At 39.1% G+C, this 19,066-nt stretch overlaps 2 protein-coding genes across 3 annotated transcripts in view; one reads left to right on the plus strand and one right to left on the minus strand.

Annotated features, from left to right (window-relative positions):
* The window catches only part of LOC117467279 (phospholipase B1, membrane-associated), a 57,431-nt gene that overhangs the window by 35,107 nt on the left and 3,258 nt on the right, over positions 1-19,066 (minus strand). Inside the window, exon 2 of the mRNA XM_071201633.1 lies at positions 13,403-13,456. The gene's annotated coding sequence lies outside the window, so the exon portion shown is untranslated. The remainder of the gene's footprint in view (positions 1-13,402; positions 13,457-19,066) is intronic.
* On the plus strand, positions 1,966-5,715 carry LOC117468152 (SERTA domain-containing protein 3). 2 transcript variants are annotated; one of them, XM_071207152.1, is made up of 2 exons: positions 1,966-2,061; positions 3,302-5,715. In XM_071207152.1, the coding sequence occupies exons 1-2, from the start codon at positions 2,042-2,044 to the stop codon at positions 4,062-4,064; spliced, it is 783 nt and encodes a 260-aa protein (XP_071063253.1). In that variant the 5' UTR covers positions 1,966-2,041; the 3' UTR covers positions 4,065-5,715. The 2 variants fall into 2 exon arrangements, with proteins under 2 accessions (XP_071063253.1, XP_033968045.1); XM_034112154.2 differs by having other exon boundaries at positions 1,973-2,066.

Raw genomic sequence — 19,066 nt, forward strand, 5'->3', positions numbered from 1 at the left:
TTTGCCCACACGTGCTCTCACATGATAACGTTGTGAGATTCTGTATGAGATATACAGAGGGTGTTTGATTCAACAGAACAGAACTTCTGTTTGCACAATGATTACACAACACCTGTGCATAGTGTGTTTTTTTGTTTACTCATGATGAATGCTGCTTCTATTCTGCTGAATAGAGATTGTTCACAGTCTTGAACATGCCCAAAGCCTTGTCTTAAACTGCCCAAAAGTAGCTGTTCATAAAATCCTCGCTCAATGTGCACGTTAGCCTGCTGCCTAGCCTTCGTTTGCCCATAGTTAAAGATTAATGGACTCTCAGTGACTCAGCAAAAAAGCAGCCCGAGGAAAGAACGAGTCATTTGAGAAAGAGACTATTGTGTCTTAAAAAAGCAGCAACACGGAGAACACTAAATGTGATGCAGAAAATCGGTGCAGTTACAGAAATGCTATTCTACTTCAATATGTATACTGAACTTTTTATTACATGTGTTATCTCTCAGTCAACTACATTGCCGTTAAAAAATGTGAGTAGTTAATAAGTGCTTGTTTTAGCCTTCAGGGGCTTATTATTAACTTGTAATATGTAAATACAACATTTTTCACAAAGGAAAACATTTTAATTGGAGGTAATAACACAATATATACCACCTATTTAAACTACTTTAAATTAGCTACTTTGACGCAACTTACAATTATTTGTTCATGTTTTTAGGGACAGACCGCTAATTAACTAACCCTAACATGCTTAATGGTCATGACTTACTCACTAGACTTTGTCGTTTTTAATGTGTTTGACACCAATTTAAAGAGCTCAAAGGCACATTAGAATTCATTATGTGTTTTTGATGGATTTTACTGCATATGTCCCCAAATCACCACAACATAAAGGTCAGGAAATACTTAATATAATAATGTATTAATGTTGGATATTTACTTTCTGTTCAGAAGAAGAAGAGGAAAGAAGAAGTAGAAATGCTGCGAGGGCTTCAGGAGGAAGTGGCTGAACATCGTGAATGAAGAGTCTCCTTATTTGGTGTTTGCCCTCCCCCATCTTTCCTGTAGACCCCCCCCCCCCCCCCCCTTCCTCCCTTCTGACTCACTGGTCCCTTTAAAATGCTGCGTTCAGGTGCACACTGCCACTTTCTAGGCTTTCTTGATATTTCCAACGCTGATATGTATGTATGCCCTACACGTTTTTATATTTTATTGAGGATCCTAATAAAAAAACGAATTGATCGTTGTGTGTATTTCTATTCACGATACTCGGGAATATCCTTTCTAGTGATTTGAAAGCCTGAAAGGATGTTCACAGATGATGTGTTTCTTATTATCTGTGATGCAATAAAACATATTTGGTTCTTCACTCCAAAAAGTTATTAAAATCGTATGACATTGAAATGTTCTTTACAATTATTCCACCCATTATCAGTATGTATCAGGTAAGGCTAACATTCAAGGTTATTCATAAGCTTAGCTTTTGACACTTTAAGTACAATCAGATAATATGTGACTTATACTTAAGTAAGTAAAGACACATTTTACACTGTGGAATTAGTAGGGTATTGGGTAAGTAAAGAATATCAATAGTTATCCCACCTGACCTTTGTCAACCAAAACATTTGTTGTAGTCGTACAGATATAAATTATATTTTTTTGAGTTTTAGTGTTTTTTTACGTGTATTTTATATAAAAATCAGGATTTAACACTGACACCGATCACATAAGTCAAGACATAACCAATTTCAACGCTCACGTTGTCCTACGATCTTATCACTGATTGTTATGGGCTGTCCCTGAACGCAGCATCAGTAACCAGCCGCTTCACATTCGCTGCCCCGTGAGTGACGGAGACGGAGGTTTGATCGGCAGGGGATCTGTCCAATCAGCGCCACCCTGTGATCTCCGAAACCCCGCCTCCTGCTCCTGCTCTTCCTCCCCCAGCTGCTGCTCTACGGAGCATTCCTCATCTTCCTGGGGCTCGAGAGCAGAAGAACGCGGCGACGAAAACCTACCAAGGCGAAGACACGACGGATTCAAATCCCTTATGACACTTACCGAGGGCACGTAAGGTTAGTTTTAACCTCTTTCTTATGGTTTATTAAAAAAACTCCTCACGTTTAGTCCTAAAACTTGGTTTGAATGGAGCTAGTTTTTCCTTTCTGAAGTCCGTTAAAGGGGGTTGGGGGTTTACTCAGGGGTCCTGGGGAAGAATAAGTATGATGGAGTGACATTGTTTTTATATTTTACTGCTATAAAGAGAAGAAATGGTTGGAATAGGTTGTTTAATCATACATTTGAGTTGATTTGGTTGTACATCTCTCTGTTAAATAAGACCAGGCTGCTTTTAATCTCCTCACTTGGGGGTTAAACTCTCATCAAATGGGGCTTTATGTGTTCCCATCTGTTATTTGAGAAAACATCTGAGAATATGATCAAACTAATAGACAAATGTGTCTCTGTAACGATGAGTAAAGTCTCTCAGTCTCACAGTGAGTCATACACCAGTTTTAATGTTCACTTTGAAATGTAAATGTAAAAAGCAGGTTCACCTTGTAAAACTTGTACAGATTGAGAATAATGTGTCTGTAGTTGAAAGCTGATTAATTGAAAATGAATGAGAAACTAACTAGCCATGGTGCTATTACATAAACGGGATGCAAGGTTTATTAGATGGCAGTGCAGCCTCATGGGATCCTAAATGTGTCTCAGTGATCCCAAGAAACAAGCACCTGGTTTAAGATGCTACTAGCTAAGTTTCCTGTTCAAAAGTTAAGAGTTTAGTAGACAGCAAGTCTTTATGACTTTATAAAATTACAGGTGCTTGTGTGTCTTAAAGCTTAGCTTAATAATCAATTATTTGATCTACAGAAAATGTATAACAATTTAAATGTTTTCAATAATTAAATTATCTTGTTTTATTTAGATATTAGTCCATGTTTTTAAATTGAATGAATGACCGATAATATAAAGATTAAATCAGCCTTTTAGTTTTTTGTAATTTTGTTTGATTGAGACAAATGTTAAGAGTATAGGCAGTGTTTTCACTCTCTCTCTTCTACTTGGGTCCGTCTCTGTCTTATAAAGTTGATAACACTTAATGTAGACGATTTTTCTAATATGACAGAATTTCAATTTGGCAGAAATACACTTAATACCGGTGCCATTGTAGAATAAAAAATGTAAATATATTAACATTAGCTGCAATACTGCAAAAATATGAATATAAAGTCAATCAATGCATATTGGCGTAATGTGATTTACATCAACCTTGAATGTTAATCTATATATATGTGTACCAATGTAGGTCGATGTTGGGTCGCGGTGTGAAGCGGAAGTGGAGCTGCCTGGAGGAGCTGGAGGCCGAGGCCCGCCCTGCTGCTGCAGAGAAGGAGAGGGATGGGAAGGAAGGTCAGGGAGATGAGGACGGGTTCCTCGTGGGTCCGTCCAAATCCGCCATGAACCACCTGCAGCAGCGGCAGCTCGTGCTCGGCCTCTGCATGGAGAAGCTCCAGAGCTACCAGGCCGGCATGGAGCTCAGCCTGCGACGCTCCGTGCTGCTCATCAACACGCTCCGGCAGATCCAGGAGGACATGCAGAGCGACGAGACGGGGACATCGGAGACACTCCTCAACCACACAGACTCCTGCCTTCTCAGGGAGGACATGCAGGTTACGTGCCCTGGGTGTACAGAGGAGGATGGGGACAGCCTTTCTCCGCCGCTGTCCCCTGAGTTTCCTTCCCAAGAGGCAAACAGCTCGCCAGACCAGCAGAAATCACTTCCTGCTGCAGCGATTAATACTTTTAGTGAGGCAGTAAACGCCATGGGCTACCTCAGCGACCTCGCCCTGGACGACATCTTCGAGGACATTGACACATCAATGTATGAGACTTCAGAGCTGCCTTCGGCCTGGTCGGCGGGCTCCCTGTGGCCCATCAGTGTGTCGCTGTGGACGGACGAGGACGTGAAAATGCGTCCTCCTAGCCTCCCATCGGCTGGGAGTCTCCAGTCGCGTCCGATGGACCTGAACGAGCTGGACCACATAATGGAGATTCTGGTACAGTCCTGATCACCAAGATGAACTCCTGAACATTTACTCAAAGAGTCTGATCGCAGCTGAGGACATGACCTTCGATTTTTAAGGCAGCATCTGATATTTGGGTTGAAAAGGCGATTTAAGCTTCAACTGGAATTCATTCCTACAGTATGAAATAACTCTTATGAAAATCCATCCAAAAGCTTAAGTTATTTGCATGAACACGAATATTTATAACAATCGATGGAGAAACCATTTTAAATATGTTTAGGAAACACACACTCTTTTACATTGTCTTGGTTGCTATAACTCAGGTTGCTAAACACTTGATGTGTTATGTGACGGCACCTACAGGTTTTTCTAGAAGTGTCATTGGAATTAAATATAGGAAAACTTAAGCTATCAAATAATATTGTTGACATTCAACAAGTAAATGTTATTTCAAACAGACAGAGAGACTAATTTCTGCTGTTTTAGGATAGGTTGTGTGGGTCAATAATCTGTAGTAAAAGAACATGAGGCACGTCTAGACAAAGTCGATACACCAATAGTGTTTTGCAACCATAGTAAAGTAACTGTAAAAGTGTCTAAAGTAGATTTCCCTTAATTTAGTAAAAATGATGATTCAGTTGGACCGTTAAATATCCACTACACATTATTTATACCACTTGTCTTTCCAAGTTTGTTTGTATAAAGCAGCATCTCTCTGAGTGAATTCGCCAGAAGAGGAAACCTGAGCTTCCGTGTTTTGTGCATCACTCAGACTGTAAGATCAGACCTGAGTTGATTATTAATTGAAATCCCGTCAATTACTTAAGAGGTGTGTCCTTCCAGCGTTGGGACTGAAAGACTTGTATCGCTCTACGTAGGATCTTTGAATCAGACATCAACCAACAGTCTTTGTGGCTGTGTTCATGCAGCAGTCAGGTGGACAGTCTCTCTCTCTATATATATAAAAAGATAATGTGGCCACTGAATTTGGGGATATCCAGCCAAAGAAGTATCAAGTCCCCAGAGATTAATGCCACGTTCACAAGAAGCAGGAACAAATAATGACAAGATGTTTAAATGTCGGAACGCGTTTTATCTAATATTCTTATTTATGAATGAAAAATCCACCACAATCTGCAGCAGATCGTTTTTCTATGTTTAATTTGTTGTTCGGGTGTGAGTGTAAGTTATAATTCAGATTCTTTATGACTTTGGGACAAACTATTAGAAGCCTGTACGTGAATTAATCGCGGTTGACGTGAACAGTTTATCCTTGTCGGCAGCTTTACGGTAAATGCAACATGTCATGAAAGCAGCTTAAAACATGTATTTCAAATTGTTATGTTAACCCAGTCTGGTGCTGACTGAGGAGCCCATCGCCTCAAGTCAACAATCAGGACTACTTTGCCATGTCTCAGAATTGTAAACGACAACAGAAGCCTACAGTATGTATTTTATGGCCATGATGGTATGACTTCTATTGCAATGTACAAAAAGATATATATGTGTTTCTACCTGAAACTCTAACCCCCTGTCCATGATTTTCTATGTGTGGTTTCCTGTTCTACCTCCTGATGTCTCTTCGTCTACCTGGACACTCCTGTTTGTCACTGAAATATTTGCTATTTTTCACGGTTTTAACTCGGCTGAATATCCAATTCATTGCAATCCAATGCTTTCCTGTCAGACCAAAGCAATCCATCCTCATCTCCTTCTCATTTTAAAATGTGCCTTACTACTGAATTTAATTTTTCTGTATAGATTTAAGTGGTTGGCTGAGCTCGAGCTTCATTTGTAAAAACCTCAAAACTGAAGCGAGGTGTTCTTTAAAGCACCTTTTGTTTCTTCTCCTTTATTTGCCTTTTTTTTCTGTGCTCGATGAACACTAGTGGCATATGAGCTTAATGTATCCTGACAGGATGACAGGAAACTAGCTGAGGGAGGAGGTGGCAGCGAGGGCCATGAGGGAAAAATAAGAGGAGGACATGGAGGTGGGAGGAGGGTTGGGGGGAAGCTACTTGCGTCACTTGTTCAGTAGGAGGGGTTTAGAGACTCAGACCACCGACCAATCACAGGAGATGTACAAGGAGCCTACTGCTGCTGCTCCAACAACAACTTGTTTCTGCTCCTCATGGCTCTGCACAGAAATGCAGTGTTGGATTTCAGCGTCTGAAATGAAACCACTTCTCTGTTTTCTTTCTTTGTTTGTATTTGTTCTATCTGACAGGACCGAGTACAGAAAGCAGAAAGCTGCAGTGTTATTTATAAATGTATGAGTGTCAGTAAAGCACAAGCTGTATGTTGTCCATGCTGATTATGATATAAATATAACCGAAGGATGCTAAGTAATGAAATGATCATTAATAATGTATTGTATTTTTTGTGAAATATTTTATAGATTGTATTCAATAATACAGTTAGAATACCAGAAACTGCCTTGTCTGGGTCTTTATTCTTCATGCCTTTTCTTTTGAGGGTTTCTGGGGGGGGGGTCAGATATGTAAATATCATATCCAATTTGCAGAAAAACATCTCATGAAACAAATATTACTCTAATTTCTACTAAACCATCCCTCTGCACCCCTACCATGCATACACAACGAGGTGTCAGTCATTCATCATGACTGACTGCATGTGGGTTTCTGCAGTTTTGCCTTGATTGAGGCCTCACAGGGAATTTGTACGCAAACTTCCCCCTAATCCTGCCTTATTTAGCGATTGGTTTGGCCAAATGTGGAAAAACAACCATGACATCTACCAAAAAGAACATTTGATATCATGTTACTAATACACTGTTTAAATTAGGTCTGCAACTAACAATTATTTAAGTTTTCAATTATTTTCTTGATTTATCATTTTGTTTATGTCTTAGTTTGGTCGATTAAATGTCATAAAATTGTGAAAAATGTCCTCCAGTGTTTCCCAAAGCCCAAGTCTAAATATATTAGTTTACTCTCATAGAGGACTAAAGACAATTGAAAGATATTTACATTTAAGAAGCCGGAATCAAAGCATTTCTTTGCTCATAAAGAAATTACTAAAACTGAATCAAACTAGTCTGTAAATAATTTTATGGTTGACAACCTATTGATTAATCTTTGCAGTTTTACAGTAAATAATCTAGCAATTTACTTAAACATATATGTTTTGATATGCAGTTATGGTTATAGACTCTCTTCAACCTCTTAAAATCGTATCTTTTTAGCACGATTGATTTGTCACACATAACACAATTTAAAGATTCATTTGACCAATAACATTATCTTTTGTTTTCTAAATGTTCAATAGATAGCACAATCAAATCGTTATTGTGAATTGTTTTGGCCAAAATGTCATGGCAGCTCTGCTTTCAACGTTATAGCTTGTTACAGGCAGGAATTAGCCTGGGAAGCTGCACTCAGGGCAAAATAACCATCAGTCTGATTTTTCCAAACAGGTTAAAAGGAAGCCAAGACTGCCCTCTGGTGGTCATACCACTGAAGAGCAGATCTGTGCTGCTGAAGGTAAGCATGACGGTGCAAATTCAAAATGTCTGTTCAGTAGTGTGAGGAGATGCTGTGTTTTTGTAGCTTTACCACAAACTGATGTTTGCACAAAGCTTGCCTTTGTACTCTTGAGTAAAATAAATACCAGTTCTCCTTACAGTTGTGTACACAGAGTTCCTTGCACTGTCACTGGAAACTTTCCCACTTATTTGAGCAAGAAGCCAAATCCCATGTTTCACCCTCTGCAGCACTACATGACAATGCATCTGCAGGTTATGAAAAATCTACACATTGCAAAAATACTACTATACAGAATATGTTGTTTGTTTATTTTTCTTGTTAAAAATGTACGGCCCTCAAGGATTTTTTAACCCATAAGGACCCACCGTGACACGGGTGTCATATGAACTTTAAATGTTCTGGAAAGTTCCTTATACAGCTTTAGCCTCGTCTCATGAAGTCCCTGACACACACTGAACAGTCTGGTGGGTCATGGTCCAGGTCATGTGACTCTGTGTTCCCATGACAACATGTCCAAGTGCCAGGCTAACACATGTGACATAACGAGCTACATTTCAAAAGCTTTTTTTTGTTGCTAAAGGTCAAATTCAAGCCATTTAAAGCCATCGGGACTTTAACCCTAAACTTTCACAGTAAACCCAAAGTGACATATTTGCACAATTAGAAATATGATTATGATCTGCTCAGTTAATTTAGCTGATTCAATTATATTTAGTTAATATATTCTTCAATTCAAAGAATGTAAAAACTAATTTAAACCAAAAAATCATCCTCGTTAATGAAGTTATAAATAAGAGTTATTTTACCATTAAAGCCCAGTTATTTTACACTCGGGTCTAAATTATGTTCCCCTGCATTTTCCCAAAAGTAGAATTGGGTCCGGGTTCTAATGGGTATATTAAAAAAAAGTTAAAGGAATAAATGATGTTTGATGAAATAAACAAAATACATTTCAAGGTAAAAGGAATATCACAAAATGGAAATAATCAAATTACATTTCCTTAAACTTTGACTTGCTTAAACGTCAGGTAATACATGTGCTTGAGTACTTCTTACCTCTGTAATCTCTAATAAAACAAGATCAATGAAAAGTTGTCCATATTCGTGCCTGGGCTTACATTGACCTCAACGCATCTACATGGAGCCTAAAGTCTGCACTACATCATAAAGTATTAGTTGATTTAGGCTATATTTGTATTGATTATCTTAATCTGCATAGTAACTAACTATTAGACAAATGTAATGAGGTAAAAAGTAAAATATTATCCTCTCAGATGTAATATATATTGTATAAAGTATGTGGTATAAAGCAAACAATGGAAAAACTCAAGTAAAGCAACTAGAAATTGTACTTTAGTATATTACTTGAGTAAATGTGTTCATTTACTTCCCATTCATCTTTCCGTGTGCTACATTCTTGGCCAGTAAAGCTGATGTGTTTTTCCCTCTTGCAGTCTGCTTTTCTATTTATTTTTAACTACATTTCTTCTCTCTATCAGTTCAGTACAGAGTCTGATTTCCCTCCAGAGGATAAGACAGAAGCAGAGTTACAGTATGTGGTGAGAGGACAGGAATTCAGGGAGTGGTTAAACATGAGGAGGAGCAACACGTGAGCTACTGCTAACCACTGCTAATGCTGCCATTAAACACATGTCTATGTATGTATGTATCTTTCATTGTGTATCTATCTACAGAGATATTTACATATCTATCTATCTACATATCTACAGATCTATCTTCATATCTATCTACATCTCTACCTATCGTTGTGTATAGGTGTATGGCGTGATCAGAGTGCTGCGGTGTGTCGGTCTGGGTTTAGTGTTTCTCTGCAGACATCAGTTTACTGCGGTGAGTGAAGCCGGGGTTTTGCTGACTCAGCACAACCTCACAGAACAAACATCCTCTGCTGCAGAACAATGGGATGGACCGACGGCTGATGGATACATCCAGCAGCACATGGGGAGATTTTAATGTAACAAAAACAGGTTTTATCCAATTAAATGATGTATGAGGTCGGGCTGCAGCATGAGTAATTTCTGATGTTGGGCACGGTCACTACTTAGCTCTAGGGTTGTAACAACTAGATATCTTCATAGCATATTGTATTATTCATTTTAATATTTATAGCTATTATTATTATTATTATTCTAATGTATTATTCTAATTTTAAATTATTATATCTTTTTTTATTAGTTACAGTGACCCTTTATGTAATAAGAACATCATACAAATAAAATAAAAACAAATACAAACTGGATGAAATAAGTATAACACTATAATGTTATTGAAACTAAAGCCTGTTGGTTGATATGTTAGCAGCACCATAGTATGTTCAATTTACATGAAAAATGACATTGATACCTGATAGCTTTTAAATATTGTCAGATTATTATTATTAACAATTATCATGTACCGTACGTGCTCCGGCATGTACCTTTAAGACACACAGACCAACACACTCACTTAAGTCAGTTTTGCTCCATACTACACGGTATATTATAAAAAGTAAACGTTATAATAACCACCAACTTTAATAGTGCTCACAAGGAGTGGAAAAGAACAACACATAAAGGATAGGTTCCCTGATTATATTATTATTATGAACCCATATGAACACTGTAACACATTCTTCTGGCCATTAAAAAGAAGGTATTGATGGACAAAATCCATTAGAAAGATTATCTGAAACAGAAATATGAGGCTTCAGCAGTCTGAGTTAGTCGGATCCTTTTTTAAATCTTCCAAATGTTGTTAGATGTCCTCTCTGCGTTTCCTTAGACAGTGTTGAGCTGCAGTAGATTATTTTTGTACTGATGGAAAGTGTATCCACTTGATTTATCAGACTGCTGGCGCCTCAAAATAACTTCAGATAAACTTGATACCCAAACACATTTTCACACAGAATGATGACTGTGTTTTTTTTCCCCCACTTACTGCATGCAACATGCGTGAAGAAAGGAAGGGGAAATGTTTTAATGTGCATATGGGCACCTGGTTATTTTATTGGGATTTTTTAGAATTAGTAACCTGTCCTTTAATAGTGAATCCAAATGTGTGAGTTTTTGTCAAAAAACACAAAGAAATACATCTTTTAAATGTAATCATCAAACAAAGTAGTAATCATTTTAAAGTTATACAAATGTGCAGTTTCATGTGAATCACAATTTTTCCTTTAAATAATAAGATGTGTTTCCTTAAGAGTTTTAGCACTTCATGCTGGTCTAAAAAAAGCTGCTTTTCTCCTCAGGGTCAGTCAGAAACAAGTACTTCTCATTTCGTCATCTAAAAACTGTTCTTATAATGTCCACTTACTTAGTTATAATGTGGTTTGAACCCGAATTCATGCAGAACATACATGGTATGTTGAATAACATAGGACAGAAACATGAAACCTAATTAAGGGATCAGCCAGAGAGCAAGACAACACATAAATAAAAAGTTAATTAAATCTTGTGACTCTCTGAGTAAAGTCTCAACTTTTAGCCTCTTTCCCGCTGAAGACAGATGTGGTGGGAATGTGTGTGACGGGCAGGAACACATTCCTTTTTGTCTGATTATGTGTAAGTGATTAACAAGGTCCTCCAGACACCGTGCAGATATAAGAGCAGGTCCGAGACATGACCTGAACACATGCGCTTTAGTAGAAATGGATTTCAACCGGCATATTCTCGACTGATAGGCTCCCATTCATTTTTCATTTTCACGGGCAACAAATTAGCGGTTGGTATGCTGACCGACTGTAACACGGAGCACAGGCCTCTGTGATTTGTCTGTGACCCGAGACCACGTGGACTCGCTAATTGAGAGGGGAAATAAGGAGGAAGTTAACTATCAGGTCATTTCCAAATAACCTATGACTAAACTATATCTGTCACTTGATTTGACATTTTTAAAACCTCAAAATCTGACTGAAATGAAAAGGACTGTCTGTCTTTCTTTCAATTTTACATTTGACCGGTGTATTGCTTAGGAGCAAAGGAAGTGCACTGTTGAGAGCAATTGTTGAGATCTCAGAGACATTTGATTAAGTAGTGCCTTATGTACACTGTATTAGAATATTAGCTATAATATGCATGTTAATTAACAACTAGTTGATGGTGTATTTGTGTACCTTAATATAAAGTGTTACCCTAAAACTAAACTGAAACATTATCGCTCCATTAAAAATGTTGTTTTATATTATAACATAACTAATGAAAAAAGTAAAGATAATGAATTTATGTCAATTCTCGCGACAGTGATCCATAAAAGTCGATCACAAAATGAAGGACGTTGTTTCTATCATGTCGGCATCTGGAATAACCAATTACAATATTATTTAAATATTGTACTGATCAAAGCCAAAACATAAGACTAACAAAATCTAAACTATATTGAAATTGAAAAGTCAAACTTTTATAAAATAATTACTAAACAAAAAACAAACGTTTCAAACACATTTCAGGAAGATGCCGTTTAAATTAATTTCAAATAAAATGCCAAAACACATTTTCTAAAGCATGGCAGCAAATTGTTTGTTTTGGCCAACATGTAGTCCAAAACCTGAATATATTCATTTATAATGATATAAACCAGACTAAAGCAGCAAATACATATTGTAAACATGGAATTAAACAAGATGTCATCATTCTTCAATAGATTAGTAATGTCATCTATGAATGATATAATAACCTTTATATTGATGATGATAATGATGATGTAAGTCCCGTTATCCAATTTAAAGTCCTCAAACAAGACTGACACTGTAATATATGTCCGTGCTGCGTGCAAGGTTCAATCTAATTTTCTCCAAATGAATTATAAATGTGGTTAATTAAAGGCAGGGCAGAAGCTATTAGTCAGAGTCATTAGCCAGTAGTGGCATGCAGATGAGACACATGCATGTGGCAGAGGTAATTTCAAAACATGCATGGAGACCCGACATGTGGTAATCACATGGACAAGGGCACATATGAGCTCTATGCTGTAATTACATTCGTTACATGTATTAGGTCTTCCTCTCTCCCCATTTCCAGTCTATTTTTACTTCTGAACTATTAATGAGTGTAAAAACAGCTTCCCTATTTTCACAAGATTAATTTAGCGTGTTAGCATGGCACCATTTTACACAGCAGGCAGTTTTGAAGATGAACTGTTCCAAATACTGAAGAGAATTGTACAACTCAACATTTTTGGCAATCACTTAAATCTGGTGAACATGAATACCAGCACTTCATCCAATTGCCATACAGTCTCTTACTGGATCAAAGTAGTTTACCAAACCTAAAAAACCTTGCAGATTCAATACTGTGGGAAATAAGGGGATCTCCTTGTGGATCATAGATTTGGAGATCGATAACTTCACACTTAATTTGCATGAGCAGTTCTTGTACGAGTCAGCTAACAAATGTATTGGAGAAAAACAAACCGTCTCCTTTTACAAGACACATGTCCGAAGTTTTCTCTTGAGATCTTCTGCATAAAACTGTATCAACATATTATGAAAAGCCTAATATCCTTAAATAACTTCTCCAGATAATTAGCCATTTAATTTAGCAAGAGATGGTGTGAATAGAACCCCCCCCCCTACAAATGAACCGCTTTGTAGAGCTTTATTTTTCACTCGCATTACTATGAGATAAAAAATCCTTCTGTCTGGACCAAATATATAACTTGTTAAGGCACAGTTAAATATCCCACTTATTCGATTTTGAAACAGCCTCTGGGTTTGTACACAAAAACATGTCTAGGTATTTATTTATCCACCCTTTGAGGGTTTAAGGAACTCCCTGTTTCACAATCATACCAGCTCATGTTGTTTTGCTCAAAGACACTTTAGAAAAAGCTCCTTAAAGAGTCAACAAACTGACAGAGTAATCACATTTGATTTACCTGTCTGTGTGGGGCCAGCCTCAAGTCCACCTCGTTAACGTTAAATGTTGAAATCTGACAAAAACAAAGGAAAAAATGGTCAAATATAAAAGGAAAGTAGAGATTTAAGTATAAAGTAATTCCATATTCAACATAATTGTATCATGACTGATTTCACATTGTCTGCATTCTTGTCATATTCTACTATAAATCAAATACTTTCTGTTATGTAACAATAAGAAGCCATGTGATAAACTGTTACACAGAGTGAGTAATAAGTGCAGGCATCCATGAAAAAATGCATTTCGAATGATGTGAAGTCAAAGCATGTCACTGCAGCGCCTCTTAAATCCACCTTTAGTAAGTTTTCATGTGCGTGGAAAATCAAATCTTAACTGTGAATGCAAATGTTCACCTTCAATGTGTTGTTGTTGACAGGTATGTAGGAGGAAATGTACAAATGTTTTATCTGGCTTACATCGGTGGATAATGAAATCACGCTGGATGCATGAAGATAGAATTAATTTCCAACACTGCCTAGTGGAAAGCGTGATGTTGATCAGAATCACCAGCTGGGATATTCGCTGTGTCCATCTCACACAACTGCTGCCATTTCAACACAGCTGACTGATTTCTTGAACAAAAAAACTTGAAACCTCATAATTTCTGTATGTTTTTTTAATTCTACTCATGGCAATTATTATTATGTGATGTTGAAGAATACCATTAAAAACAGCTACTCTCAGTATTCTATGTTTCTATAGCAACACTGGCACTGTCTAGCTGTTTCTGTGTTTTGCTGCATGATCGAAATAATACGAGGATGAGATCAAAGTTCTGAATGCAAAGCTGTGAATGAAATCTGACACTTTGCTCTCATTTAATAGCCCTACTGATGAAAAAACGATATCATCTTTTGAAAGGAGTGTGTTATTTCAGAACCGCTTCTGCTCTTCAACTGGCACAAAGAACCAGATTATTAATACAAATATTAGTCAAAGACTTTATAGAGAAATTAGTAGCTCTGTTGGACTTTCCTTAAACACAGTAGTGGTTTAAGCTAAATGCTAATATCAGTGCATCAGTGCTGATGTTTCAAAAAGTTTACTCAAGGAAAAAGCAGGATAACCCACATCTGAAGGTTTCAATCCACATTTGCTCTAGCTTTTGAGATATTTAAGTCTGACTTAAAGTGGTAGACCTTACATTAACTATCATATATCCACAAAAATATAATTGCTAAAACAAACTAATGTTTACATAATGAAATGGGCTTTATCGTAAACTGTTATTCCCCAGGTGAGCAGCTTCTGTATTTGCAGTTTTTCTAGAGTTATTATAGGGATTCTTTCTGGATTTTTAGATAGTCTATGGTATATGCACAATATATAGATCGTCCCAAAGTCAACATTTGTGATCAGGTAAATCTGAGCCCTCTGCTTCTCAACATAAAGTCCTTAAATGCCCCAGATACTGAAAGACAATGTGACTATGGCAGATCATATGGATCCTTACATTCTCATCCATGCAAATTCCAAAAAGAGAGTCAAGATGTGCCTGCGAACATACAGTATGAAGTGTGTGTGTGTGTGTGTGTGTGTGTGTGTGTGTGTGTGTGTGTGTGTGTGTGTGTGTGTGTGTGTGTGTGTGTGTGTGTGTGTGTGTGTGTGTGTGTGTGTGTGTGCATCATGAGTCTTCATTGCCATGTGATGCTGGCTCGTCTCTGGGACCGTCAGGTTTATTTCTTCACACTGTGTTGAGTGGAACTAAACACTCATCAGGTTGCATTTATCTGGGAACTGAAGTGCACTCAGACTTCTCACAAGGTTGCAGACCTTAGCTTGGCATTTTCACAGCAGCTTTACAGCAGAAAATCCATCAGTGCTGCATCAAAAACAGGCAAAGAAGGCTTCTTAACTGATACAATCACAAAAGCAACGTGTTTTTGGTTGTGTAAGCGCACATCGGATCATGTTTCATTTGATATATCTAATACTGATGTTTGTGCATGAGGTTGGAGAGTTTTGCAGAGGCAGAAGACAGCTGCTAAATAATCAATATGTTTCTTAGTGGTCTGAATTAATGCTAGATAAGATGCTTACCAGACTTCCTTTAAATCTCAAATAGAAAACTGGGCTCACAGGATACAGGCCTGTAGTTTGATAGTTTATCAGAAAAATGCAAACTAAGCCTTTTCCAACAGGGGACTGACGCTGTGATCTTTGCTTTATTCAATGCCACGAGACTCCTTTGACAAAACCTTTCAGAAACACAGGAGTTTACATGTCTACCTACTGTTAGGGAAATAATTGTCCTAGACTCCTAGATATGACGTGCATGACCAACCCTGACGTCTGTTATCTCCTTTAAGGAGATAGGCTGCTTCAGCCATAATGTTGTTGTTCCCATTCTATGACCGGGCAACCCTAGGTCACAGATGGTTTATTGTTGTGGGTACACTTCCTTCTCTGTGTTTGTGGACTCCAAGGTGTGAAATCTTCGAGGCCATAAGTGTCAGACGCAAGTAACTCAGTGGCTAAATGACGCACTGCGTGCTAATAGAACCATCCTTCGGGCAGCAGAGCGGAAACGGTGGAAATCCAAACACCATGACGACCTCATAACCTATCAGGCTCTCCTCTCCTCTTTCTCTGCTTCAATCTCTCAGGCAAAAAGCACCTTCTTTCAAGATAAGATCCAATCTTCCTATTCCAATCCCAAAAAACTATTTTCCATCTTCTCCACCCTCTTGGACCCTCCCAAAGCCCCTTCCCCCTCCTCACTTCTGTCAAGCGACTTTGTTAACCACTTTGAAAAAAAGGTTGATGATATTCGCTCTTCTTTTTCTGACTCACCTTTACTCACCACTGGGTCACCAGACCCTCCTTTCACCCACACACTAACCTCCTTTTCCCCTCTCTCTCCACGTGAGGTTCTTACCCTCATTACCTCTGCCCGCCCTACCACCTGTCCTCTGGACCCTATCCCTTCAAACCTCCTTCAGACTATCGCTCCTGATATTCTACCGTTTCTCACCCATTTCATCAACACTTCTCTAACTTCTGGTCACTTTCCAAATAGTCTTAAGGAGGCAAGAGTAAACCCTCTCCTAAAGAAATCCACTCTCAACCCGTCAGATGTTATAAACTACAGGCCTGTCTCTCTCCTCCCGTTCCTGTCTAAAACACTTGAACGCGCTGTCTTTAAACAACTCTCCTGTTATCTCCATCAGAACAACCTTCTGGATCCGCACCAGTCTGGTTTCAAGGCAGGTCACTCCACAGAAACTGCTCTCATTGCTGTCACTGAGGAACTGCACACTGCCAAAGCAGCATCCCTCTCCTCTGTCATCATCCTTCTGGACCTGTCTGCTGCATTCGACACAGTGAATCATCAGATCCTCCTTCGCACTCTCCAATAACTTGGAGTTTCAGGCTTTGCACTTTCCCTCCTCACCTCATACCTCAAAGACCGCACCTACAGGGTAACTTGGAGAGGGTCCGAGTCCGACCCTTGTCAATTAACTACAGGGGTCCCTCAGGGCTCTGTTCTTGGTCCCATCCTCTTCTCCCTGTACACAAACTCGCTCGGATCAGTCATTAGCCCGCATGGTTTTTCATACCTCTGCTACGCTGACGACACCCAATTAATTCTGTCCTTTCCCCGCTCAGAGACCCAGGTCGTCACACGCATCTCTGCTTGTCTAGCTGACATCTCTCAGTGGATGTCTGCTCACCACCTCAAGCTCAACAAGACTGAACTGCTTTTCCTTCCGGGAAAAGATTGTCCCACTCTTGACCTAACAATCAACATCGGCACCTCTGTTGTTTCCCCGACTCAGACTGCAAGGAATCTGGGCGTGATCCTAGATAACAACCTGTCCTTCACTGCAAACATCGCTGCTACAACCCACTGCTGCAGATACACGCTTTACAACATCAGGAAGATACGTCCCCAGCTGACCCAGAAAGCCACGCAGGTTCTGGTCCAGGCTCTCGTCACCTCACGCCTAGACTACTGCAACTCCCTCCTGGCTGGTCTACCTGCATGTGCTATCTGACCTCTGCAGCTCATCCAGAATGCAGCGGCTCGTCTGGTCTTCAACCTTCCTACATTTTCCCACACCACTCCGCTCCTCCGCTCCCTCCACTGGCTTCCAGTGACTGCTAGAATCCACTTCAAGACACTGGTACTTGCGTACCATGCTGCGAATGGATCTGGCCCTTCCTACATCCAGAACATGGTTAAACCGTACACCCCAGCACGTGCACTCCGCTCTGCATCAGCCAAACGACTCGCTGCACCCGCATTGCGAGGGGGACCCAAGTTCCCATCAGCAAAAACATGTGGGTTTGCTATCCTGGCTCCAAAATGGTGGAATGAGCTCCCCATTGACATCAGGACAGCAGAAAGCCTGCACATCTTCTGGCGCAGACTGAAAACTCATCTCTTTCGACTCGACTTCGAGCGATAGAATTACTAACAAAGAACTGCTAACAGAGCACTTATATATTAATAAAGGACTGGCTTATTTATAGCCAGTTGAGTAGCACTTGAAATACTTGGCTCTATGAAACCTGATGTACTTATATGATTCTGTTTTCTTCAAGGTTGTGTCTTCCTGGTCGAATGTACTTATTGTAAGTCGCTTTGGATAAAAGCGTCAGCTAAATGCAATGTAATGTAATGTTCCCAACTGTTATGCTATCTTCTCAAATATGTTGATTGCTCTCTGCGAAACCAGTTAAATGGGCTAACGAGAGAGAGGCGCTCCAGGATAGACGTGGCAACTCTACCGTGAAGTCAGAACCTCTGGCTCTTGGACTTGTGATGTGAATTCTCCGGCCGAAGCTCCCAAATAAACCATCAGTGTTTGATATCAAAGCTCCTGCTCTTCCCGTGTCTCTTTCCTGAATCGGTGACTCCCACTGCATTGCTACACAGAAGTTTCCCTTACACCTACCACTGTTTGTTTCTGTTAATGTATGACTTTAATCAGATTCACAAACAAACTAACCAATTTAAGCAACGATAGACCAGAAACGTTGGTAAAATTACTGTGTTTGAAAATATACTCTGGTAGCTTTGAAGAGAGCATATATGCAAGCTTCAATTTTCTGATAAAAAAGGGCTGTATGACATTATGGTGAAGTGGTGGAAATATTCTAAATATAGAGAACAAATAAATTGATATCAGCTATTTTAGGTGGCATAATTACTTTTTTGTTTCCACCCTGTCCATGCAGTACATTTCTTTGCATCCGTTCTGGTGTGTCTCCAATCTGCCATCAGCTGTGGGCGATAAACGACTGTGGATAAGAACCTCATATAACCCCACCTCAAAACATCCAAACTATGGCTTTAATGGTGTGTGAGGGTGTTCACATCTACACTGGGAGAACAGGGTGGGAATGGTTGCCCTTTAAACCCTATGGCGGTGTGCACTCAAAGGGGTTAAGTCTATTAGATGTGGATTTGAAAACCCTCGCTGAATAAAAGGATGCAACTGATCGACGTGACTAAGCTGAATGTCACGCAAATATTTCTGTACATACCAACAGAGCGGAGAGGAGCTGTATCCACTGAGGCTCACGCTATTTATAGCAACAATGATAGTGTCTTTGATACACGGCTACAATGACATTCATCATTATGGAACAATAAAGAGTTGACTTAATCATGAGA

The sequence above is a fragment of the Pseudochaenichthys georgianus genome, chromosome 22, assembly GCF_902827115.2.
Source record: "Pseudochaenichthys georgianus chromosome 22, fPseGeo1.2, whole genome shotgun sequence".
Classification (NCBI taxonomy): domain Eukaryota; kingdom Metazoa; phylum Chordata; class Actinopteri; order Perciformes; family Channichthyidae; genus Pseudochaenichthys; species Pseudochaenichthys georgianus.